Raw genomic sequence first — 25,444 nt, forward strand, 5'->3', positions numbered from 1 at the left:
TAACCGGTGGAGTCTGACTCTGCGTTTTGTGCGTTGTGTTGGAGGAAGAGACTTAGACGTGGATATCTTTGGAGGCAGTCTCCATTTAATCTGACGAAAGCAGCCTGACGAAAGCAGTATAAATACAAAATCCTCTGGTCAGTAACGTTATCTTCCATAAAACGTGCCCCTACACAAATTAAATGACACAGAAATATGTTATAGTGTATCGTAAGCACTTCACAACAAGTTTAAGCTAGCCAGTAAACTTTTAATTGCAAATAACAGGGGCTGCAAGGCCGCTTACCTCTCCCACGGAAATCGACAACAAAAGGGAAGAGAAAAAGGCGCGGAAACACTAGTTACAGAGGGCAGTGTCACACTATATAGTAAACGTAGGGGTACAGTCTCGAATTAAAGATCCACATAACTGACTCGGAGGCCTAACGTGTCAGGTATTAACTAAAATAAATATAAATAAAATAAACTTAAGGTTACACGGATTTCGTGTGATTATAACACAATAACTAATGTACATTTTCTTTACACATATTGCTGCTGCATAATTGACCCTGTTACACGCGTATCATGCCAACGTTAAAGGACGGCTTTTTTTGTCAACCGCCTTTTTTAAGACACATAAAAGCTTAAAAATTCACAAGTGGGGTATTTACACAGGGTGGGAATAACTGCGAGTCCCCACGATTTGATATTATCATGATACTTAGGTCACGATACATTACTGTGATTTTAAATATGTTGCGATATGCTGAATATTGTTATAAAATATATTGGGTTATATTCCGATTTATTACCTTTTTTTTAAACTGTGTATTATGTCCCCTAAAGGAAAACTTTGTCAACATCTGCTTTATCTAATAAGATAAAGTTTTAAGACAGTTAATCTCACTTCAGCCATTTTTTGCAGCAGCAAAAAGTATCTGGGGGACTGAAAAAGCAATTGATTATATTATTCTAGTAGCCTACCTAAAGTTTAATTTGTATTTCTTATATTATTAATTTATGATAAAAAAATTACTTGGCTGTGTGTGACAATACCACATTGACACACAAAAATACTGCAGTACTATGCTGTATTGATTTTTTTTCCACAACCCCCAAGTATTTACAAAACGTTATTGTCTCTTAAACTTGTGTTAACCACAGAATTTATTTCAGGCATCTATAAAAAAAAAACCCAAAACATTCACAAAATTGCTAACTCATTTCTAGGTTTTAGGATTCATTCCTCTAACACCAATTGCAAACCTGATTAAAAGGGTGACAGATTTGGTCTTCAACCCCCAACAATCCAAAACAACCCTGATGACATCATTATGACATCATCTGGGGAGTGCCTCTGTAATATAGCCTATGCAGTGTTAAAACTGACATCTGCACGATTTAATGGAGATATTGATCTCACCAGATATTCTCTTTGAATTTGCTTATAAAAGATGTTGATGCAGTTTAGAGTAATATGAACTTTCCACTTGGGTTATATTTGTTTGCAAGAAATAAATAAATGCAAATAAATGAGACATACCAAGGTTAAAAAAATAGATGAGTATTATGATTTAGAAATATTATAGCACAGCAGATAAAACCAATGACATGTAAACCTGCAGCTGCACTGCAGGAACACACAGGATGCTGATTCCTGAATGAATATTATAGAAATAGTAAAAGATGAATACAGTATTTTTATCAGTTAATATCTTTGTCCTGTTTTAAATAATGAAAACAGAAATCAGCTGTTGAGATGTGGGGCTGAATCAGGTATAGCCCTGTGATATTAAAACGCCACAGACTAATTTATAGTTCCCATCATCGGCGCTCATAAAGTGGTATTATGGGCTGAGCGGAGGAGGAGCGGGTGGGGCCTGGCTGGGAACACAGAGGCAGACTGTGGTCACTGACCGGAGACTCTACTGGCTTTTATTCTACTCAAATCAGACCGCATGTCTGACCCAGGGGTCCGCCTGCTGCCGGGAGCAAACTGCACTCATTTCCCCAGTATTTGACAGATGGATGCTGTGCTGTCGTAGAGGAGGAGGATGAAAAAATCGCCTGATATATTTTTTGGCATTTTCGCTCATAGCCTATTTATGGGAGGCAGCGGCGGCTTGGCCCTTTCTTTATTATAGGAAAGAGATCTCCGCGGTTAGCTATGTGAAGAGCAGATCGCCTAATAATTCTCGTTTCGCGCTCCTGAGGAATAATTATGAACAACGCGCAGGATATGTCGCCCGATTTCGTGTTGATGCGCCTGGTTTCCGCGGCCGAGGATGACCGCTTGGACGCGGAAAACGGGAATCTGCCGCCGGGAGGAGTGGTGGCAGGGCTGGGGAAGGAGGTCCTGGCTCACAGCGGCGTCAAAGCGGGGTTGGATATCAGCCGAGATCCGACGGCGGGCCTCGAGCATCCCAGCAGCCGCCTGAACAAAGCCCAGCCGAGCGGCGAGGGCACGGCTGCACCTGACACCGGGGTGACGGAGAGCCGAGCCCCGCTGTCCGCGCCTCCTCCGCCGCAGAGCCCCATGGAGGCCCAGGGCTTTGACTTCGCTCCCAGCCCCGGCCTACGGCCTCAGCTGCTGGTCTTCTCCAATATAATGCGGAACGGAGAAGGGATTTTAGAATTAGACCGTCGGAATCAGCCGAGGGATGCTCTGGGGTTGGACCAGAGCCCGGGGTCTGGATGCACCGGCCCGGCTGTCAATAACAACACTATCAGCCCCGGAGACGTTCAGCAGCAGCAGAACCTGCTGGACCGGACATGGGGAGCGCATCCGCCGGTCTCCGTTACCGCGGAGATGCAGGGAGCTGCGGAGCTTTGCCGCCGGCACCGACTCATCACTACCCCACCCGAGTGGCCCTTGTTGACGGAGAGATCCAACCCTCTCACCGTGATTGACTCTAAATGGGGATGCGCCTCCAGGGACAGAGAGGGAGCCGTGTTTGAGCTGGCCCGGCGGTTCGGGGAGCTGGGGGTCGGTGCGGTACCCAAGATGCTGCTCAAAGCAGGGGAGCTCCCGCAGTGTTCGTGTCAGGGCGCACACAGGCCGGCAGGAGGGGGAGTGGAGCCCGGGGATGACCCCACAGAGACCAGCGATGCTTTGTTGGTCCTGGAGGGGCTGGGGAGCGGGGATGTTGCCGGCCTGGGCATGGACGAGTGCCCGGAGGGTGAGCCGGACGACGAGAACGGACGCCGCGAGTTTTTACTCAACAGGAAACGAGAAATAGTTCAGAAAATGTCCGGGACTTTCTCCATCAGCAGTTTCCAAGCGGAGCTGAGGCGGCAGGTGGAGGGGATGGCCCCGGCGGCGACCGAGGCGGCGGCAGCGGCGCACCTTGGCGCGCAGGTGTGCAGCCTCCACGGGAATTTAGCCAGTCGACTCTCGCAGGTAAGCTCCGGGGATTCAGAGGTTGTCGCCCAGGTTTCAGTCACGTCACCGTCATCTACACCGGTCCAGAGCTCACCTTGGGCCACGAGCCCAAACCTGAGCCAGGCGTCGACACCCAGAAGGCGGCCGGAGCGGTGCGCCAGTGCGCCACGGACTCCCACGGGCTGGGCCGCGGGTGGGGAAAAGACGCTCAAAGTTCCAGGGAAGTCCAAAAAGGGCTCGTTAAAGATCCGCCTGAGTAAACTGTTCCGGACTAAAAGCTGCAGCGGCTCCAATCACCTGCTGGACAAGAGGCCCTCGGTGACCTACTCAGTATCTTCTGCCGGGAGTCTGGTGGACATGGCGAGCACAGCTGGTGCTGAGCAGGACGCAGACAGGTGAGCCCTTCCACATGAACCTAAACAGTCTAACATTATTGCAATTTAATATTCTTATTTCCCACAATAAGTGAGAGGAAGATAACGCTTGCATGGATGACACATGGGAAATCATTCCAGGGGAGTAATCAAGGCCAAGATCTGAACTGGTGTAACACTGCAAAATCAGCAGTGTTACATCACCAGAAATATGTCCAATATTTCTGCTTTCAAGTGTTCTTTCATCAGTTTCCTCTGTTGTGTTCTGATTGGTAATTAGAGCTGGCCAAAATAGGAGTCCATAAAAGGGAAATTAAGTAAAAAGGATCTGATTGTTTTCCAATATGTAGGTCAGAAAGATAGCTAGAGGCAACAGGAAGTCATGCAAGGAACCTCAGACTGATCTGATGTGCAGAAGACATGTTCAATATTTTAAAAGAAGCAATGCATTTTGATTCCAGTCACTGTTTTGAAGACTCATTCAGAGTCCAGACATGTTGATTCCTCTCCAAGTTGTTGTCATTCTGCTGTGGACTTTATTTTTGTTATAAGCTGTGCACTCACTGGTTTCTAATGGCTTGAATTAACTCCTTCAACTGGCGGCTTATCGGCCTTCTCCCAGACATCCAAGAACTTTTTTAAGTGCTGCATGTTATTAGATGCAGAGATGTTTCAAACCTTTGTGGCTTGTCACCCTCTATCATTCTCACTGCTTAGTCATTATTCACAGCAGCACACTCATATGATTAAAAAAACATAGCTTCAGAAGTCTTGACTGCCAGAGCTGAGAGCATCAAACAGAAAAAGTAAAAAAGCTGCAGGACCCAAAACTGCACTCATACCGAAAAGCTAATTTTCTGAACCTCTGCAGCACTTCTTCTTCTCTGCACTCTAACTCTCCTCTCATGTTCCTCTTATTCTGTCTGTCTTGATGTCTGTCCTGCAGCCACAGCCAGCCCAGATTGACCAGGGCCCACAGTGCCTTCTCCCCCGCCTCCCTCTCTGCCTCCCTATCTGCTTTCACTGGTAAGGGCTGCGCTCTGCTTTGGTTCTAACCCTGGTTCCCTCAGAAATGCTTTCCTCCACAGATAAAACTCCCCCTGACACAAGACACTCCAAACTCTCTGCACCTAAAGATTATTTTTGTTATTGATTCGTTTCATCTATAAAATGTCCGAAAAAGAAGAAAAACATCCATCAACATTTCCTAAATCTCAAGGTGACATCCTCAAATCGTTTTTTTATCTCCTAATCATCAATCCAAACCCCTCAAATATTCAGCTTACTGTCACATAAAACAGAAAAGCAGCATCATCACAATTGTGGAGCTGTAACTTACTGTTTGGCAAGTTTGCAAAAAATGTTTTGAATAATTCCTTAAACATTGAATCCAATACCAAAAAGTCGACAGATCTGTTTCTGAAATAGCATCTTGATCATGTTTACAAAGGCCTGGGTAATATGGCGAAAATTTCTGATCCATAATCTTGAGTAATGTGGATTTAATGACGAAGTGGTTAAAGGCAAATAATTGAACAGTCTGCTAAGTTCAGAAACATACATCACTTTACTGTAATGCAACCTTTAAAACCAAGGAAAAGACAAGCGTTATGATATTACAATATCCAAAATCTAAGACACTATCTAGTGTCATATCACGACATTGGTAAAATATTGATTTACTGCCCAGCTAGGGGCATTATAATGGTTGCACTGGGGCCCTTGGCGTGGGGGGGCCCAATTGCCACCTGGAAATATGCCTGTGTTCAAAAAGAACTCATCTCCATCATGGTTTCCTGTTTTTGTAAAATAGTATCAATCTATAACAAATTATGTTCTTATTCTGCATAAACTACAAAAAAACATTTTGTTAAACTAATAATTTCCTATTTTCTTTTGTAGTTTCTGTCATATACAGATATGTACTGATGATTGCTGGGTGATATGTATGTTCATTTAGTCCAATGTCAAGTCTCTGTTTAATTATATAACGAGACGATACGATTTACAGCAGCTAGTTTAGGTGCAAAATCTTTCAAGACTGACAAGCTGGGCACATCTGTAAGCAGATATAGCATAAATGCGGCAGTAAGACGCACTGTTGGTGAAATATATATACACCTAAAACTCTGTGTGTGTGTGTGTGTGTGTGTGAGAGCTTCATGAGGATGAACTAGGGCCCATCATATCAGCATGCACTGGGGCCCATTGTACCTACCTTAGGCTACTGTGCCCAGCCCTACTCATACATTAACATTGCCGTGGCCCAGGAAGTTGAACTTGAGATGGGTTTGTTAGTGGTGCTTTGTGGATATTGAATATCTGTTTATCTATATTTTTATACTTTAACCTTTTTTGATATTTTATATTTGCACTCTTTCCCACTTGCTGCACAGCAATACTGCAGACAGGTCGACCAAATCTCTGTTACTCTTTATTACAGACTTTAAGGCTAAATAGACTTTAATAATTTTGTCTGCAGTATAATATTGACTTTTTACACCACTGCACTGTTTAGTGTCAGAAAGAATCAAGAACATTTACTCAAGTTAGGTAGGTCACACATCTAAGATGATAAGATTGATATCAAGTTCATCTCTCTGCATTTAACAGTGTTTAGCTAGCCTGATTCTATAACTCAAGTTTCAAGTTATCTATTTATTGTCAAATGACAACAGTCACAGAGAAATAGTCAAATAAAATCTGCAGGCTCCCTCCAACAATACCCCATTAAAAAAAATAACAAAGAATAATTTACATAGCTCTTTTTAAAACCAAAAGCACTTTGTATATAAGATAACTATAGAATAACAACTACTTTGTAAACCACCTGAAAAAAGCACCAAAATCTGCAGTGCAATAAATGCATGAAGGCCAAGAAGAGTAACTTGCTAATGTCACCTCACTAAATCTTTGTCCTGGTCCGGTGTCAGCTCAGACATTCATGACAGAGACACTGCTGCATGTCACGGTGCCAGGACTGCTGTAAAATAAATAACTAAAAATAAGTAAATAATACATTCGGTGTAGGAGATGCACTGATTTCAGGTGAAGAAGGTCTTATTTTGATGCAAAGATTATTAGGTTAGCAGGAATGTAGCACAACATGGAAGTGAAAGCAGAGCTCTGTTTGTTTAAATGTCAGAGTCCAATAAAACATATTTTTTATCCCTAAAATCATTGAATAATTATGCTAAATAATCAAGATCTCAATATTGATCAAAATAATCTTTGTTGCCATAATTGTGTAGCCAAATCTGTGATTATCGCTGATGTCAGGACAGCTTGTGGACGCACAGTGCCCATCCTCCTTTGGTGCCATGCCGTTGTTCCAAAGCCCCATTAGTCCAAAAAATGTCCCACTGGTCCGAAAGCCAATTTCTCCAACAGCCTATTATCCCAAAAACAAATGCCCATTGCTCCAAAGTCCTGTGTCACCGAAAATACACACTCCTTGCAGTTAGTTTCAGTTTCCCAGCAGCGTTTGAGCCACTGATTCCAGGTGTTTTTATCAACACTTACCTGCTTTTCCAGAGGATTTTGTCCCACCAAATATGGATGTTTAACCCAAAACATGATCTTTAACCAAGTAACCAAGCGGTTTTCGTGCCTAAACTTACTCATACATTCACCACGGCGTTGTTGAGAAACATATCTGCTATAAAATAATGTACAAATGTGACATATACTTGGTTTAGGTGGTACAGGAACTGAGTATCAAACGTTCCATGTACTGACTATGGAGGCCCGAGCGTGTCAGGTAATAAATGAAACAAAGTTTGTGTAATCATAATACTTAATTGTACATATGACTTTGTTACACAAGTTACTGCTGTATGATTGACCCTGTTACATATGGAGTTAGCACCGTTAGCTGCTAGCTGCTGGCTCAGCCACCTCCATGTTGAGAACCGTGTCCAGACAACTCATGCTCTGAATTTTGCATATCGCTCCTTTAATGTTCTAATAACCAAAAGTGAGAAAAGTCATTCAAAAACGGGCAGAATTTCAGCTTTAAAAATGCTACATGTTTGTAAATCTGCAACCTTTAACTCTGTAACTGGAGCACCAGATAAGATAAGACACAAAAGGCCTTTGGGAGAGAAGGCGAGGAGGTCTGTAGCTCAGCTGGCAAAAATTATTTAGCTGACTTTATGAGAATCGTTCCATATAACGTCCGCAGGGCTCAGCAGCACATTCTGGAGTCCCACATTGCTCGTAGATCTCAGTTTTGCTAAATCCACTTTTTGAATGTGATGATTTCTGTAGTTTAATAAACACACGCTCTGCACAGGCCCAACCACCAATTAGACAGAAACATTAAAGCTGCACCACGCAGGCAACATTTCACGTTGGCTGCCCCCAGAGGAGCCAGCAGGGTGAGTTGTTTTAAATCTCAGGGACTTCAAAACCCAGAAGTCCTGTGCAGAAGCGTGCTCGTGTTTACCAGCTGGTCTGTGATGTCTCACAACTGAAGAAGAAGAAGCTAGAGAGATGCTAGAGGAAGAGATCTAAAGTGGGTGAGTCCAGCTCTCCCTGCTGCTCAGTAGACGGTGGGGATTTGGCTCTAATGCTTGAATTTGTTTCTTTCCCTGCCAGTAAAACATCCCCAACTGCAGAATTTCACTTTGGTAAACAGTGAATCTGCAGCATCTCAATTAGCCGGGATGGGATGTCCTTCTTTATTGCAGTGATTTAGGCTGATTAGCCGGGTGTAATTTTCCATAAGCATCCTGCCCGGTGCAGCTTTAATGGCACTCTGCAGCACAGACAAAAACAACACACAATCACAGGAACACAAACCAGCGCCTGTTGGTACTTTCTCTCACTCTGGTGTCTTTATCTCACTTGTCATTCCCTCCTCTTTTTTCCTCTGCATCTCCTCTGGCTCCAGGTGAGACTGTTTCTCTGGTGGATGTGGATATTTCGCGGCGAGGGGCGAACACGCCACACCCTCCCACGCCTCCCCCTCCTCCACGTCGAAGTCTCAGTTTGTTAGGTACTTTTCTCTCCTTGTGTTCATCTCGTCTTCTGTTTCTCCTTTATCTTGTTCCTTCTGCAGACAAATTATAAATATGATAGTAAGAAAGCAGAAATTGTCGTTTCTAAACTATACAGAGTGCTACACTTCACCCTGTCTCATGGCAGTTTCTCTCTGTCAGTCATATTCTTACTTAATCATTTTATTTTCTGTCGCAGCGTTTCCGAAAACAGACACAGACAAGTTTTGTAATCTGCTGTAATCTGATTGGGGAAGCTTTGAAAGGTCAGCTGCAAACTACAGAATTCAATTTAAAATCTGAGAGCAACGACTCAATCGATAAGGAAAACAGTTTGCCTCTCCTCACAGGAAAACAATCTGTACCAGAGGGGGGAAAACAACAACTTTTATTCTTTTGATTGGTGTTTTTAGGGGCGTATTTGTCCGTTTATTTTGTCTTGTTGCTTTTGTTTTTAGGGTGATGCAGCGTTTTGTTTTGGTTGACCGTTATCTAATTTTGTTCAGATCAAATTATAGTCTTTTTTTGGGTCAGCAAATGCACCAGAACCAAACACGCAAATCAGGGGTTCCAGGAAAAAGTATCAACACCAATGCATGAATATGTGACTAGAAATCAATTTTAAACAATATGAAACATTATTTTCTTAAATGTTAGAGCATTTTTCCTCCTAATGTCTTGTCTGTTCTCTGACCTTTCAAATGCATATTTTTGCTCCGAGCCCAGTGTTATTTTCTGACCCACATATGAACCACACTTGAGCATCTACTTGCTTTAAAAAAAAAAAAGGTTGGCAGTATTCTATATATTTTTTCACTGTCTACAAAATCCCATTTAAAAAAAAAACAAAAAAAAAACGACTTCCCGACCCTGACTGTATATAGCTTCATTTTTTAAAGTCTCAGTAGTTTCCTAAAATAGCTGCTCACTGTGGATTTGATCAAACAAAAAGGAGACGTAGTGCATTTGTTGGGAACTATTTTCAGTGGCGGATTAATCCACATTTAGTGCTGTAGTGAGTATTTGTGGCAGCAGGATGGTGAATGTGGGACTGAGTCAAAATAAACCACAGTGCGTGTGTTCATGGTGATGAAGGAACATGTCACCCAGTGCAACAGTGGAGCGCTCTGATGTGTTTGTAATGACAGTGGAGCTCCGGGCACCGAGGAAGACGATGTATCGGGCTGCAGATAAACACGTGTTACATGTTCGTGTGTGTTAAGTGTGTGTGTTGGAAACATTCACTGTTGGTTTGAGTCGGAATTTAGGATTTGTTGATAAAAGATAAAGTTAAATCCACAAATTAGAGGAATCTTATTGGGCAGTATTAAGAAAAAGGTCTTTTAATTTGGTGAACTGAGACTTCCTGACTGATGGTGTTGAAAAACTCAATCGTTCCTTCCTTTTTTATCTTTCCTTTCTTTCCGTCTTTCCCTCACACTCTTTTCTCTTCTTTCCTCCCATCTTTACTTTCTTTGCTTTCTTTTTCTTTTCTCTTTCGTCCGTCCCTATCCTTGTCCTGCCTCCTTCTTTCATTCTTCTCCTCTCCTGCCCTTCCTTCTTTGCTCTCTCCTTTCCTTCATCTCCTCTCCTGCCCTTCCTTCTTTCCTTTCTGCCTTCCTGCTTTGGTATCTCCTTTCCTTCCTACCCCATCTCCTTGTTTCCTTGCTCTCTCCTTTTACTTCCTGTCCTACCTTCTTTGTTCATCCTCCTCCTCTCCTGCCCCTCCGTCCTTCTTTCCTTCCTGTTTTGCTTTCTCCATTTCTTCCATCATACCTCCTTGCTTTCTTGCTCTCCCCTTTCCTTCATCTCTTCTCCTGTCCTTCCCTTATTTTCTCTCTTCTTTCCTCCTCTCCCACCTTCCTCCTTCCATTCCTCCTCTCTTCTGCCCCTCTTTCCTTGCTCTTTTCTTTCTTGTCCTAAACCCTCCCTCCATCCCTCTCCTCTCTGACCCTTGCATCCTTCTTTCCATGCATCTTTGCTTTCTCCTTTTCATCCTGCCCTTCCTTCCTTTTTGCTCTCTCCTTTCCTTCCTGTCCTACCTCCTTTCTTCCATCTTTCCCTCCTGCCTCATTACTCTCCCCCTCTGCCTTTGAATGCTCCTTCGTCCTTCCTTCGTTTTCTTCCTTCCATCTTTGCTCTCTCCTTTCCTTCCTGCCAATCTCCCTCCCCTCCTGCTTTTATATCCTTCCTTCTCTTTGCTCTCTCCTTTCCTTCCTGTCCTACCTCCTTTCTTCCATCTTTCCCTCCTGCCTTTGTATCCTTCCTTCCTTGACTCTTTGCTCTCTCCTTTCCTTCCTGTCCTACTTCCTTCCTTCCACCCACCCAACCCTCACCTCCTGTCTCTGTATCCTTCCTTCCCTCCATCTTTTCTCTCTCCTTTCGCTCCTTTTCTACATCTTTCTGTCCATTATGCCTTTGATTTCCTCCTTCCTTCCTCCCCCCTTGCTCTCTCCTTTCCTTCCTGTCCTTCCTCCAGATGACATAGCCGGGCCTCAGCCTGGACCTTTCCTAGTGAGTGTTATGGGCGCCTCCCTGCAGTCCCTCCCTCTGCCTCTCCCTCCTCCTCCTCCTCCCTCCCACGCCACCATCCAGCACAGTCTCAGCCTCAATGGTAAGACGGCGTGTCTTCTCGCACTAGTTGTCGGTCAGCAGCTGCTTTGATGTTTACTGAGAGGCTTGTGGTTTCCACAAATATGTCCAAATATGGTTATATCCTTTATGAAACAACGCTGTAGCTGTGGCATCATAAAATGCTTCATGCAGCACCTTTAATTTCTCTGCACTCTTCTCCTGATTTAGACGCCTTCCTTCGGGCCCTCCCTCATTCGACCCCATCACCTGGTGATGCTCCACCCCCTTCCAGACAGCCCCCGCCCCCTATGTTGTGCGCCCTGCGGCGGTCTGAAGCCAGCAACTTCACCGCCAGTCTGAGAGAGCTGGAGAAGGTAAGACTCTCACTCCTCACCTACTTTCATCCATTATCATTAATGAAATTCATTTAGGTGCAGAGTGTGTGTGTGTGTGTGTGTTTCTGATTATTGATTAATATTATTGGTTGTTTCTAGCCTTGTGTTGAACATGAGCGTGAGTATCTCTTGATATAAACTGGCATTGTAAGAGACTGGTGAGATTGAGCTGCACAATTCAACTTGCAAAAGAACGAAGAGGGAAGGACGTTTCAAATGCAGTTTGAATAATAAAAATCCGTTCAGACATTGTGGAGATATAAAGTCAAGAAAACTGTCTTGCTTGCAGATTTGAAGGTGTATGTTTCAAGGACTATAACATCAGAAGGCTATAAGCTGTAGGTGGATGATTTCAGCATATTAACCCAGGGAGACATACATTGAACATTTAACTGAGGGAAAAATGCTGAGGACATAAAGGCCGTTGAAAGTTCTCCCTAATGTGTCATATCAAGAGGATAATAAGCAGGGGAGCAGAGGACCCTGGGATCACAGTGAGCATGTTAGCTTGTTTGGATGAAAGTTTTAACTTTGGAGAAGAGAAGAAAGAAATCAGAGAGCCGAGCTGAGGCTGGTTTCTCACAGGATTACTGAAGGTTTCTGCTGGTTTCTCCTCAGTGTGGCTGGTACTGGGGTCCGATGAACTGGGAGGACGCAGAGATGAAGCTGAAGGGGAAACCGGACGGATCCTTCCTGGTCCGAGACAGTTCAGACCCCCGATACATCCTGAGCCTCAGCTTCAGGTCACAGGGAGTCACACACCACACACGCATGGAGCACTATCGAGGTAAGACACGCACGCAGACATGTGTTCACTAACTCTAACCCCACACATGACAGCAGAATGGACGGCAGGTGCACGCAGTATTTTGTGGATACCTGCACAGATGAATGTGTTCACCGTTCCTTAGCGTCCCCATGTTTGGTCCCCCCTCTGGAGGACCAAAGGACAGCTGATTAACTGTTCATGCCAGTCAGCGAGAAGGGGCAATGCATGGATGCATGCACGTACGTGGTCGCAGCTATTTATGTGATAAGTGTGAAACTTCTGTGTTGAACTTGGAAACAGTAGCAGTCTGACGTTAAGACTCAAGGCTCATGTACTTTCTTCTCTAAGAGCTTTCAGTCGCTTCTCACAGTCTTCCTCAGTGGATGCAGTTTGCTGTATGTCAATACATTTGTGATGCCTGGAATGTGACTGAAATTTTCTCAAGTAAATTCCAATTAATTTGAGTATAGGTTTACACTTTTTCAAGTCTGTCTTTCAACAGTAGTCACATGCTGTGGTAGAAAAATATTTAATACGGACATACAATGTGTAAATGTGAGCATGACTCTTCATCGTCAGGGCATGGAAAGGTCTCAGAGTCCTTCACTGTCGGTATGCGTGCATGTGACAAGACACCAGATGTCTGGAGGTTAAGATAAAGACTTTGCTTTGGTGAATGGTAGAACAAACTCTGTCTGCGTTATCTTTACTTGATTAGTTTATTACAACACAAAGCTGATCAGAGGAGCCTTTGGCACAGCCTGTGTGCATGGACAGTGATTTACCAAAAACTTAAAGGAACACTTCAACCCCAAATGAGCATTTGTATATTTATTACTCACCACATGTTGCGTAAAATTTGTGAAGAAAACATTGCTTGTCTTGTATGCCTCTACGGTGAACAAAGAATCCAAAAATGGCAAACAATCTTGATGAATTGAAGTGATAAGGGTCCACGCTTAACAACAGCAAAACTATGTCAAAACATCTGTTAACAAACTCTCACACAACTCATGCAGTATAATCCAAATCTCAGTTATGCAGTTGTATGCTCAGTACCACAGCATACATGATCCACAGTGCTGGATCATGGGGAGTACCACCAGTTGGTCCAGGAGCTTCTCCTCCATCATGGACGTTTACAGGCATATTTTAGGATGACTCAGGGGCAGTTTGACAACCTGCTGTCTATCGTCGGCCCGTATAGCTCTGGGTATCCAGCAACTGCTACCACCAGTTTCTCCTCCATTGTTCACCAACTGTAAACTTGTTGTCGTGACCACCACAGAAGGCCCGCCTCTCAAATCATCTGATTGGACAGTGGGAAAAAAGTGGAGAGGATGTGGGGCGCTTTTCTGCTCTGAGTTGATGTTTTTTCAACTTGAGGAATTCAGAGTGCCCCAGCAAGAACGGCAGGTGCCCAGAGCGCAGAAACGCAAGGCGCATAGCAACGCTAAAACAGCGATCAAAAAGCTTCATTCTCATTAAAACAATTTTAAAAAGCCGTCTCCAGCTGCTAAGACACTTTCTGTGTGATCGGGGCCTAGAGCACTAGAGTCACACTTCTCATTACGCATATACATTTACTACATTCCTGTTTATTCACTTTGCAATTCCTCTACACCTGTTTACTACAAATACATATATTTTATTTTAGATACGTTGTATTTTATCCATATCTTTTAAATCCTGCACTATTTTCTGCCTTTTTCTATTTTTTTCTTGCATGTTTTATTTTTTGTACCAGAGATTTAAGTTTTTTTTCAATTGCCAATGGCTGCTTCTCTGTAATTGTTGTTCATATGAAGATGACAACTTGAAACTCTTCAAAATTAACCTCTAAACGTTATGCTTTCAAGGTAATAACCACATTCTGTTACATTTATCTTTTTTTCAAACATAGTCACATTGTTGTAGCTTTTCACACACTGACGATAACACGAACACAACAACAGAGCACATGAAGAAACAACAGAACACAAATAAATCTAAACTCAAACTCAACGTTATAGAGATCCAATAAGGTCACACTACAACACTGAAGCATGAATAACTCGCACAACACCGCATGCATATTTGCACACACGCCACATGTGTGACAAACCAACACGGTGACTCATGAAAGATACATGTGTAACCGGGCAGACACACACACACATGCATACATAAACGGGGCTCTACATTAATGAGTCACCATCATAAAGCTATAGAGTCATGCCTGGAAACACATTCATTATTCAGACACGCAGCCCCGACTGACACAACACATTCACATCAACACCATTGTGTGTGCATGAACGCACCGTGGCCTGACATGAATCGAGGGCAGATAAACAACCACTGAGCGGTCAACAGGAAGTCAACTCACATGCAGCAACATATTTGTATGTGTCTGTTCTCTCTGCATGTCAGCTGGTTGTACATAGTGGACTTTCTGTTCAGATTAGAGACTTTTATTCTGAAATCAGACATTAAACATTTGTTTGAGGCAGATTTTAGCCACATTAGCATTGTTGAGAAAGCTAAATATCTCAATAACTCTTGGATAGATTGCCGTGAAATTTAATTTAGATATTCAAGGTCCCCACAGGATGAATCCTAACGACTTTGAGGTTGATATTTGTGGTTCACGGTGAAAAATCTTGCCAGCTATTAGATAGATCGCTGTGAAATTTGCATCATATATTCACAGTCCTTAGAGGATCAATTCAGTTGCCTTTTGGTAATCCTCTGACTTTTCCTCTTACACGATCACCAGGTCAAAGACTTTACTTATTCAGTGATACAGCTTCAAATCTATTTCATGTATTGGGATCAATGTGGTCATAGGGAGCTGTATTTTGATGCTGTCCAATAAAAGTATGTTGTATGTGTATATTTTTTATTAGACTAATTAATTAAACACACAAGTTTACTGTAATTACACATATGTTTCGTAATTAATGTGGGTGTGATTTATAGATGATGAAATGCGACATGTGACACATAAAGGCAAACATTTCTCTCTGCCTCCAGGGACGTTCAGCTTGTGGTGTCACCCGAAGTTTGAGGACCGCTGCCACTCGGTGGTGGAGTTCATTGAGCGAGCCATCATGCACTCCAAGAACGGCAAATTCCTCTACTTCCTCCGCTCCAGAGTCCCAGGTAAAATATAGGTCACAAATCTGCACGCAGCCCCGGGCCAATCAAAAATGGATGCGAGCTGCCACTTAGTGAGAAGTGCCTGAGAGACGGAGGAGAGGGGGAAATGTATCTGACTGTGTGTCTGCATTCAGCCTGTGCATCATTTATGATTGTGAGAATGAATCTAAATGTGTTTGGTCTGTCCTCAACGTTAGGTATGATTTCTGAGCAGGCAGTGTAAAGTAGCTAAATACATTTTCTCAAGTACTGTTAAATTAGATTAAGAATTAAATTAAAAAGAAATGAAAGAATCGTATAACACTTGGCCAAAGGCTGTCTACTTAAAAATAAGATCCCTGGATTTGCTATAAGATGTAACATTGGGACCACAAAATCAATGAATAAGCTGAAGGTGTATATTTTGAGGTGTGTTGAAACTCAGCGCAGCTCACAGTTTAGTTTTTAAACATCAGCACTGAACTGGGAGGATACTGGGTGGATTTGGAGATGTTGGTGGTCATTACGCCAACATCAGGAAGTGTATCTTGTTTCTAATTTGATGCATTTTCCCTTGAGATCAGGGTATCCTTTATGCAAGAGAGTCTTGGCCAACATGGAAGCACAGATCACTGACAAATGACAGGATAGAAAATATAGTACATTTTCTTCACTCTCAGATACCAAGCTTCCCTGTGACACCTGATATGACCACCGCAGATGATATTCTTTGCTTAAACCCGTCATACAAACATTTAATATCCGCCATCTGTGACAGGTTAGCGGAGATCAGACATGCCCTTCTTGACAAAATCAAACATACCTGGGAACAAGATTTAAACACTGCATTGTCGGACAGTGCGTGGGACTCTATCCTCAAACTGGTTAACTCATCATCTCTCTGTGCTCGCCACTGTCTATTACAGTTTAAGGTCGTGCATAGAGCCCATTGGTCTTAAGTCAGACTTTCATGCACTTACCCAGATGTGGACCCTAGCTGTGACAAATGTTGAAGAGGTGAGGCTTCTCTCACATGTATTGGACGTGTCCGATCCCTGAAAAATACTTGAAGGATGTTTTCCAATCCTTATCCTCAATCCTCAACTTTGACCTGTAAACCCTGCCCTCTGGTTGCTCTCTTTGGCACCACTAGAGAGGATGATGTACACCTGACTCCGATCCAACACCGCACACAGTCTTTTGCCTCTCTGCTGGCTAGACGGGCAGCTCTAATCAGATGGAGGGATGCTGCCCCGCCCACTCATGCCCAGTGGCTGAAGGACATTGTGTCTTGCCTTAATCTTGAAAAGATTCGCTACTCAATTAGTTACTCAGATGAAAAATTCCAAAAGGTCTGAGGCTCCGTTCTGAAATACTTCCAATGCTTCAAGTTAAACTGAAGATTATGTGTTTGTTTCTTGTTCCTGTTGCTTTCTGTCAGTGTGTACTCTCATTAATTACCCCATTATTCTGAACCTGCCTTTTACATAGACGTCCCTCCTCCTCTCTTTTAATATTGAGCCTGAGTTTTAGCTCATCTGTCTTTTATTTTTTTATTTTGCACTATCCAGGAGATGGTGGACCATCTCACAGACAATATTCCGGCTGTTATTAGGGGTTAGGGTATGGGGAGGATTGTGATTTGATTTCAAGCTTTGGTCCTCATCATACATATGCTTTAAGTTTAATACCTGCTGTGAATATGCTTTGTGTACTCATGTTAGAATTGAATAAAAAATATTCTTGATAAAAAGAAAATACAGTACAAAACAGCAACGTTAGTAAATTTAGTGTTAAAAAGAATACGTACTGGTCTGGTTGGTATTTAAAATTTCTCTTTTTGTCAACAAATCCCACAAAAATACCAAAACAGTGACTGTACCCTGAAATATCTTCTTCTTCTGTGTCACAGAGCTTCACTGTTGTCCAAAAAACTATAGCCCAAACCGCTATGTTTATTTACAATAACACACACATAAAAGACTCAAAAAATAGCATGCACATCCAAAAAATAATAAAAAACACTGGGTGCTGGACAGAAAACAAATACAAGAATACAAAAGCAGGTCTGCACACCAGAAACTGCTCCTTTTGGAAATTTTAATCATATCAACACATGTGACGCCTTTCATGTCTGATGAAGGTGCTCGAGCCCCAAAACGTCAAATGGTGATACATTTAAAATTTCCAAAAGGAACGCCTCCTTAATCAATTCCTTTTTAGCCACCTAAAAAAGGACCCACCAAAAAAATTAATATCAGTTTAAGCGTATATAACTTTTTGATGGGGTACTGACGTCGTTACATCAAAGCCACCAGACTCCATTGACAAAAACAATCATTTTAATGCCCAGAACTCAGAGTTGCTGGTCCACTGCTACTTCGATTGGTTAGTGTGTAAGGTAAAGCGGAGCACATATTCAAATAAAGCGCACACTTAAACTGATATAGATTTTTTTAGGTGGCTAAAATATGTTTTGCTGCAGCCCCCCTCCGCAGCAGTACATTGTGTAGCTTCCATCCCAGTAAATTTGGTGAATCAAAGATGATAGCAAAGCAACATAGTACATAAAATGAGCACAAACAGTGTTTACCTTTACATCTTTGAACTTTACAGATACGGCTGAAACTGACGACAGAAATAAACAAGATTGCCGATTGTGTGTGTGTGTGTGTGTGTGTGTGTTGCAGGGCTTCCTCCCACCCCGGTCCAGCTGCTGTATCCTGTGTCTCGCTTCAGCAACGTGAAGTCGCTACAACATCTCTGTCGCTTCTGCATCCGACAAATGGTCCGCATCGACCACATCCAGGAGCTTCCACTGCCCAGGTACTCCACTCTTACAGGGTCATTCATTCATTCATGTATTCATTCTCCGTAACTGCTTATCCTGTTCAGGGGGACTGGAGCCTGTCCTAGCTGACACTGGGTGAGAGGCAGAGTACACACTGTAGAGTCATGTGATAGTACAAATATCCACCTGCTGAAATATCCACCTGTTGTGAACCATTGTAGAGCTCATGGCCTGTTGTCTCAGGACTTCCAAGATGTCATCCAACATTTGTCTCTTTATATATTTGATATTAAAGCGACTCTGGTCTTGCTGTGGGATTAAACATGAGGCTCTTTGCTCTCAATGAAGCATATAAAGTTGACGACAGCCTCTTGTTTAATTCTTTATGTACCTTTGGTTTATAGCATATGCTATGCTCAGTGATTCAGCAGTACGAGCGCTAATACAACAAACACTGGGACACTTGGCTTATTTATTTCTCCATGTTTATCATCTCTCTTCAGACCACTAATATCCTACCTGAGTAAGTTTTATTACTACGACCCCGAGGAGGAGACGTACCTGTCAATCAAGAGCATCCGGAGGGCGGTGGGAGCGGAGCAAGAGGCCGAGTCGCAGACGTAGCAGCAGAGATCTTCTCAGCTCAAGTGAGTTTGAGACTAGTGTGAATGAACTCTGTCTTTAAGGTATACTGTGCAGGATTTTCCTCTGTATGAATGGACTCATACAGAGGTAATCCCTCTCCTTCATCACTAGTGACCCACTAGAAGTGCGTGGTGATGTATTTTTCTGCAGAGACTCTGCTCTCTGCCTGGATTTCTTCTTATAAAAAGGTAACAACCAGGTGCCAGACTGTAGGCAGCAGGCATCTGAGAGAAAGCTACAAAAATCACAGGCACGGCACAGAGAGAATGCAAATATAGTGAGGCGAAACACCAATCTAGGGTCAGCTTTTTACTTTCCTGGAGTTGATTTAAATATTTACTGTTCTTTATTTGTGTTTATTTGCTATTTAATCATCCCTTTTTTTACATTTTACTTCCACTGATTTGCTATATTTTCAGGTTTAGAAGCACATCAAGTTCCTAATTAAACGTTTCATATTTCTTGCTATTATTGATAAAAAAGATTTAGTTTGATTTTCCTCCGTTGGGTGGCTGGGCTCAGCCTTAGAGATAGCGTAAGGAGCTCAGAGTAGAGCTGCTGCTCCTTTGCGTTGAAAGAGGTCAGTTGAGGTGGTTTGGGCATCTGATCAGGATGCCTCTTGGGCGCCTCCGGGCATGTCCCGTTGGTAGGAGGCCCCGGGGCCGACCCAGAACACACTGGAGGGATTATATATCTCATCTGGCCTGGGAATGTCTCGGGATCCCCCAGGAGGAGCTGGAAAGTGTGGCTGGGGAGAGGGACGTCTGGGGTGCTTTGTCCCCGCGACCTGGCCCTGGATAAGCAGATGAAAATGGATGGATGATAGAAACATGATCTGCCTCCAGCGTAACATGCTACGCTATTTAAAGAAATCATTGCTATTGCTGTTAGTTTGTGATTTGGCCAACAGCAGAGTTGCTTTAAAGTGTTTTCTAACCTCTGATCAGTGGTGAGAAGTAGGTGTGTCAGATTTAGGGGGATTTGGTGACATCTAGTGGTGAGGACTGCAGATTGCAACCAGCTGAAACTTCTCACGTTAGAATTCTTTCAGTGTTCATTGTTCAGGAGGTTTTTACTGGACCCGAATTAGCCGCAGGGGTCTCTTCGTCTCCAAAACAAACAGACCGGGTGATTAAAACCAGTAAAAACACTGAATAAAGCAGAAAATCAGTGTTTTTGCAACACTGGGGGCGGCTGTGTCTCAGCGATATAGCGGGTCGTTGATCCTCGGCTCCTCCAGTCTGCATGTAGAAGTATTCTTGGGCAAGATACTGAACCCCAACTCGCTCCCAGTGGCTGTTCTATTAGTGTGTGAGAGCTTGTGAATGGTTACTGAGCAGCAGGTACAGTATTAGTGTGTGAGAGCTTGTGAATGGTTACTGAGCAGCAGGTACAGCTCCTCCTGGGGGATCCCGCGACATTCCCAGGCCAGATGAGATATATAATCCCTCCAGTGTGTTCTGGGCCACCAGTGTGTGAATGTGTGTGTGAATGGGTGAATGTGACATGTAGTGTAAAAGTGCTTCGAGTGGTCAGAAGACTAGAAAGGTGCTATACAAGTGCAGTCCATTTAACACTCTCGCTCAGAGGGGCTTCTAACTACAGTGGCCGACGCAAAATAGTGAATGTCCCTATCCTGAGCCAGTGTTTGGTTTGTCTGCTCTGGGCTACTGTAGAAACATGGCGATCTCTATAGACAAGGACCTGCTCCGTATGTAGATATAAACAACTCTTTGGTAACAAAAACACAGTGATTCTTATTTTCAGGTGATGATACACAAAGGAAACATACTTTTTCTTATTCTATTCTTAATCACGTGACTGTAACAGTTCATTCATATGAAGTTATCATATATCTGATAACATGTAAATGCATCTTTATGTTATCTTTGTTTGAAACCTGTCTCTCTGCCCAGGTTTCTGTATGGAGGACTGATAAGCACTGGTCTGCCAGTCTTCCAGCATCAGCCAATCTGAGTCCCCGGATGTCTCTGTGTCTCCAGCTGGACTTGGATGGACCTCGCCTCTACCTTGACTTGGACTAACAAAAAGAGGGACGAGTGTTTGCAGCTGGACGGCGGGAAAACTGTCAGTGAGACGTTCAGGTGCAGAGGACTCAGCCTCGTCTTCAGAGGGACTGCAGAGACGTTCTCACCTGCGAAAACATGTCGGTTCGAAACAAACGGAGAATTATGAACTTTATTTGCAAATTTCCTGAAGCTACTGAACTGGACTTTTAAAAACACACAATGCACTGGTCGATTTGTACAACTGTTGTTTGCTGCCGTTTCCTTGTTTTTCCTTCCATGCTGTCAAAAGGAGGGTTTTTTGGATTAAAAGTTGCCCTCGGGACAGATATACACACAGAGGCAGGGCAGCAGAGGCCCATCACTGAGCAGTCAGACAGTCAGGCCACAATGTTGGAGGACCTATAATCTTATACTGGGTAACCTGAATAGCTTTTCTGCCTGGACATAACAAATTTACAATATTAGCTACAGTGCTAATGTAATACTAATGTCAGTAACAAATACCAGCCATAAAATTTACTCGAAATATGTGGATTGGTTCTCTCAGCTGGGCGTTTATACGTCATAAACATCTCCATCTTTTGTGTTTTTTTAAGCCTGATTATAAGAACAAATTGCCATGTCATTTCAGTTAAGACATTTTGTCTGACATTGGGATTTCTGTTTGCGAGACGGGGCTATTTTGTTTTGTTTTAAACTAATCAGTAGTGAGAGATGTATCAGTCCCACTGATGTCATTTTAAATGTACATGGACGCTGTGAGTAGCAGTTACCTTATTTGCCATATCTAATGATGGAACAGGCAGATTACTACACCTGTAAAGTGACCATTTGTCCATCAGTTACTCACCGTGTGTTACCCACATGCCTCTGTGGGTACTGGAGAATTTAGAAAAGGCAAACATTCTTCTTGAAGTAAACATGGTCCGCATCTGCCAGCAAAACTATATCAAAACATCTGTTTACAACCTCTCACACAACTAATGCAGTATAATCCAAGTCTCATTAGCAGAGCTGAGGGCACACTACTTGTAGCCGAAGTGCTTCATATTCATAACGTTTTAGTGAAAACGCATGTTTTTGGGAAGTACTGATCATACGACTGGATAAATGAGACTTGGATTATACTGAGATTGCGGATACAAGCATCTGAAATGAGTTTCCTTGCGGGGTGTCTGGGCTCAGCCTTAGAGATAGGGTGAGGAGCTCGGACATCTGGAGGGAGCTCGGAGTAGAGCCGCTGCTCCTTCACGTCGAAAGGGGTCAGTTGAGGTGGTTCAGGCATCTGATCAGGATCCTCCTGGGCGCCTCCTGTTAGAGGTGTTTCAGGCACGTCCAACTGGTAGGAGGCCCCGGGGCAGACCCAGAACACACTGGAGGGATAACATGTCTCATCTGGCCTGGGAACACCTCGGGGTCCTACAGGAGGAGCTGGAAATTGTTGCTGTGGAGAGGGACGTCTGGAATACTTTGCTCAACCTGCTGCCCCCACAACCCCGCTACAGATAAGCGGTTGAATATGGAATGGATTATACTACACGAGTTGTGTGAGAGTTTGTAAACTGATATTTTGATATAGTGTTGTAACACGCAATCCCCAATTACTTTAATTCATGAAGAATGTTCGCCTTTTTTGGATTCTCCGTTCCCTGTGGAGGCATGAGAGAAAATCAAAGTTTTCTTCACGACTTCACTGTTGAGTAATGGATACACAAATGGTCATTTTGTGGGGAAGTATTCCTTTAAAGGGTAACTTTGGTATTTTTCAGTCTCGACTCTGTTTTCCCACATTTTTGACTAAATGACTACTGGGAACAAACATTTTTGAAACCGGTCCAGTCTTGAGTGAGAGGACTGCAGCTGGCAGCAACGAAGCAGGCTGCAATGTAATCACATGGGGCAATTGTGCGCCCTCAGTGTATGTTGACTATGAAGTGTTTGTTGTTGCAATAAACAGCTCAAACTATTAGTTGTGTCTGACAACATTATAGAAAGGATCGTTACAGAGATAGACCTTTACGGTAAAGGGTAAGATCCTTTTTGTTTGACCTGAAACAGCCCCAAAATTGCCTTTGTCAAACCCACCAGACTCCATTTAAATAAACAGCAATTTTAGTGTGTATAGAGCCATCATATTTTTAGATTTAACCGGGTTAATTGAGGGTTTATGTCAACCAAACTGGAGCTGGCGAATGTTTGAAGAGTGGAAAGACAAACAAAGACAGCTTTTATGAGTTTTATTTTGTTTTTGGGGATTTTGAATGAAGCATGTTTTATGATAATAAAATTACTGTTTATTTAAATGGAGTTTGGTGGCATTAGCAGTGGCGATTTCAAGGCTGTTTTTGGTTAAACACAAAGGACCTCACTCTTAAACTATCTGTCTATCTCATCAGGGGGTTTTTCAATCATGTTGTCAGACACTTAATATAACAATATGCGCCTGTCAGTGGCAAAAACAAGCACATTTAGTGGATGTAAACTGATGATGCACAATTGCCCCAAGTGTTAACACTGCAACCTGTTTAGCTGCTGCCAGCTGAGGCGGTCTCACTAAATACTGGACCAGTTTCAAAAACTGTTGTCAACATTAGTCACTTAAACACATAAGCATGAGAAAATGGGGTCCAGGTTGAAAAATACCAAAGTTGCCCTTTAAGTCCACTTGGGACACCTGGTCAGTCTCATCTGTCCTTGCTGCCACATTTCCGTCACTATTTTCCTGGATGTCGCCAGCTCACCATGTAGAAAGATGATGTCTCCCATTTTTAATCTCACCTACAAAGCTCAGATCGTTCAGTTGTCTGTCCAGCAGGCACAAACAGCCTTCAGTGAGCACAACAACAGATCCATGTGAATCCCTGAACAAACCCAAACAAACCAAATCACAGCCTTCAGCATCACCAAGACGTAACAAGCAGAAATCTGCCCGTGTGTTTTTTCGAGGAAGAAGTAGCGTTACTTTCTCTTGTTTTGATGTCACTACTCTATCATGTAGACACACTCAACAACATCTGACCTCTGTTCAGTGGGGAGAAAATAATACGCCACAGTCACTGTCGCTGTTGTTAGAACAAAAAAAAAAAAAAAAAAGAGAAACAACAACAAAATGTAATGTTGAGTGTCCTGCTGCTTTGTGTGTTCCCACAAACGCTACCTTCAGACTAGATGTCAGTTTCAGATGTCCAGTACGTCGCAGCAGATGTGGAATGCAGTGTTGTACTGACTTCCTACACTTCCCAGGATGCCTCTTGGCAACTTTTATAAACAGGTTGTAGTTTTAAGTCATATGAACATCACTAGGTTTCTGCCCAACTAGTTCATAAACACTGAGCTGTGTCCAGTACTCACAGCACAACATGTCCTGGAGATGCAGTGCATTCTGGTCTATTGAGGCTCCTGTTGGGACATAATTTATTGCTCTTATATTACATTATTTCAGCACATGTAGTTGCTGTTTACATTTGAAGAGATATTTACAGTAACAGGGGAAAATACACCAAAGAAAAATTATCTTCAGAAATGCAATTTACAAAACAAACACCTGATTTTTAACACAGTTTGATTCATTGGAATTTAAGGCGGAGCCATGTCGCTTATGATAAAATATTTATTTTATTTTTATTTATGACTAATGCACTTATGCTGATGTACACTCTTAGACAATTAAAATTATTGAAATTATTTAAATGGATTTAAACACAAGAGAGTTGCAAAACTAACATGAAGTTAACTTCATCTGCAAAAACAAAACAAAGAAATATTCGACACTACTTGTTTTTCCCATAATGCCCTGCCTCAGAGTGTGTATATCTGCCTCATCTGACTCATCTCTATCTGTCAGTTTTATTTGTTGAAATGCCCAGGTGTATTTTGCTCATTCTATTTCTCAGTACCCTGAAGCTGACTACTGGCTCAGCGATTTCAGTAAAAAAAGAAAAATAAACATTGGTGTGTGGCATCATTTTTCAGTTGGAATACTTTAATGATACGATGTTTCTGCTGTTGAAAGTCTGAAAATGTTTCATGGTTTTATGTTAAAATAACAACCCTTATCAGTGGTTGGTCCCACTGGGGCTGCCACCAGAATATTAGAGATATTGGGGTCGTATGTCCAAATCCAAAGCTCCCAGAAAAAATGTTTTAAAACATTTAATTATTTAACTGTTTAGATATAATGTCTAAACATTCTCTTTCTTAACATGAAGGTCAAAACTGTCAAAAGTATGTATTTCCAAAGTGGTATAGTCCTTGACAAAGACTTGTTTCTTCCTGCAGGTTCCAAAACCCCCAAAGTCCTCGAGTCCATGACCTCTATGCCATAAGGAACATAATTTTGTGACTGAAATCTGTTAAATAAGCTGCCAGTGTTTCAGGGCTGC

At 42.8% G+C, this 25,444-nt stretch overlaps 1 protein-coding gene across 3 annotated transcripts; it reads left to right on the forward strand.

Moving 5' to 3' along the window:
• Positions 1-1,948: 1,948 nt before the first annotated feature.
• Positions 1,949-25,001, forward strand: socs7 (suppressor of cytokine signaling 7). Of its 3 annotated transcripts, XM_050045451.1 has the most exons (10): positions 1,949-3,759; positions 4,685-4,764; positions 8,633-8,737; positions 11,218-11,352; positions 11,541-11,686; positions 12,326-12,494; positions 15,492-15,620; positions 18,287-18,422; positions 18,891-19,034; positions 20,949-25,001. In XM_050045451.1, exons 1-9 carry the CDS (start codon positions 2,204-2,206, stop codon positions 19,009-19,011), a joined length of 2,577 nt encoding a protein of 858 aa, XP_049901408.1. In that variant the 5' UTR covers positions 1,949-2,203; the 3' UTR covers positions 19,012-19,034; positions 20,949-25,001. The 3 variants fall into 3 exon arrangements, with proteins under 3 accessions (XP_049901408.1, XP_049901409.1, XP_049901410.1); XM_050045452.1 differs by lacking the exon at positions 11,218-11,352; XM_050045453.1 differs by lacking the exons at positions 8,633-8,737; positions 11,218-11,352.
• The last annotated feature ends 443 nt before the right edge of the window (positions 25,002-25,444 follow it).

This window comes from Epinephelus moara, chromosome 5 (assembly GCF_006386435.1).
Source record: "Epinephelus moara isolate mb chromosome 5, YSFRI_EMoa_1.0, whole genome shotgun sequence".
NCBI lineage: Eukaryota > Metazoa > Chordata > Actinopteri > Perciformes > Serranidae > Epinephelus > Epinephelus moara.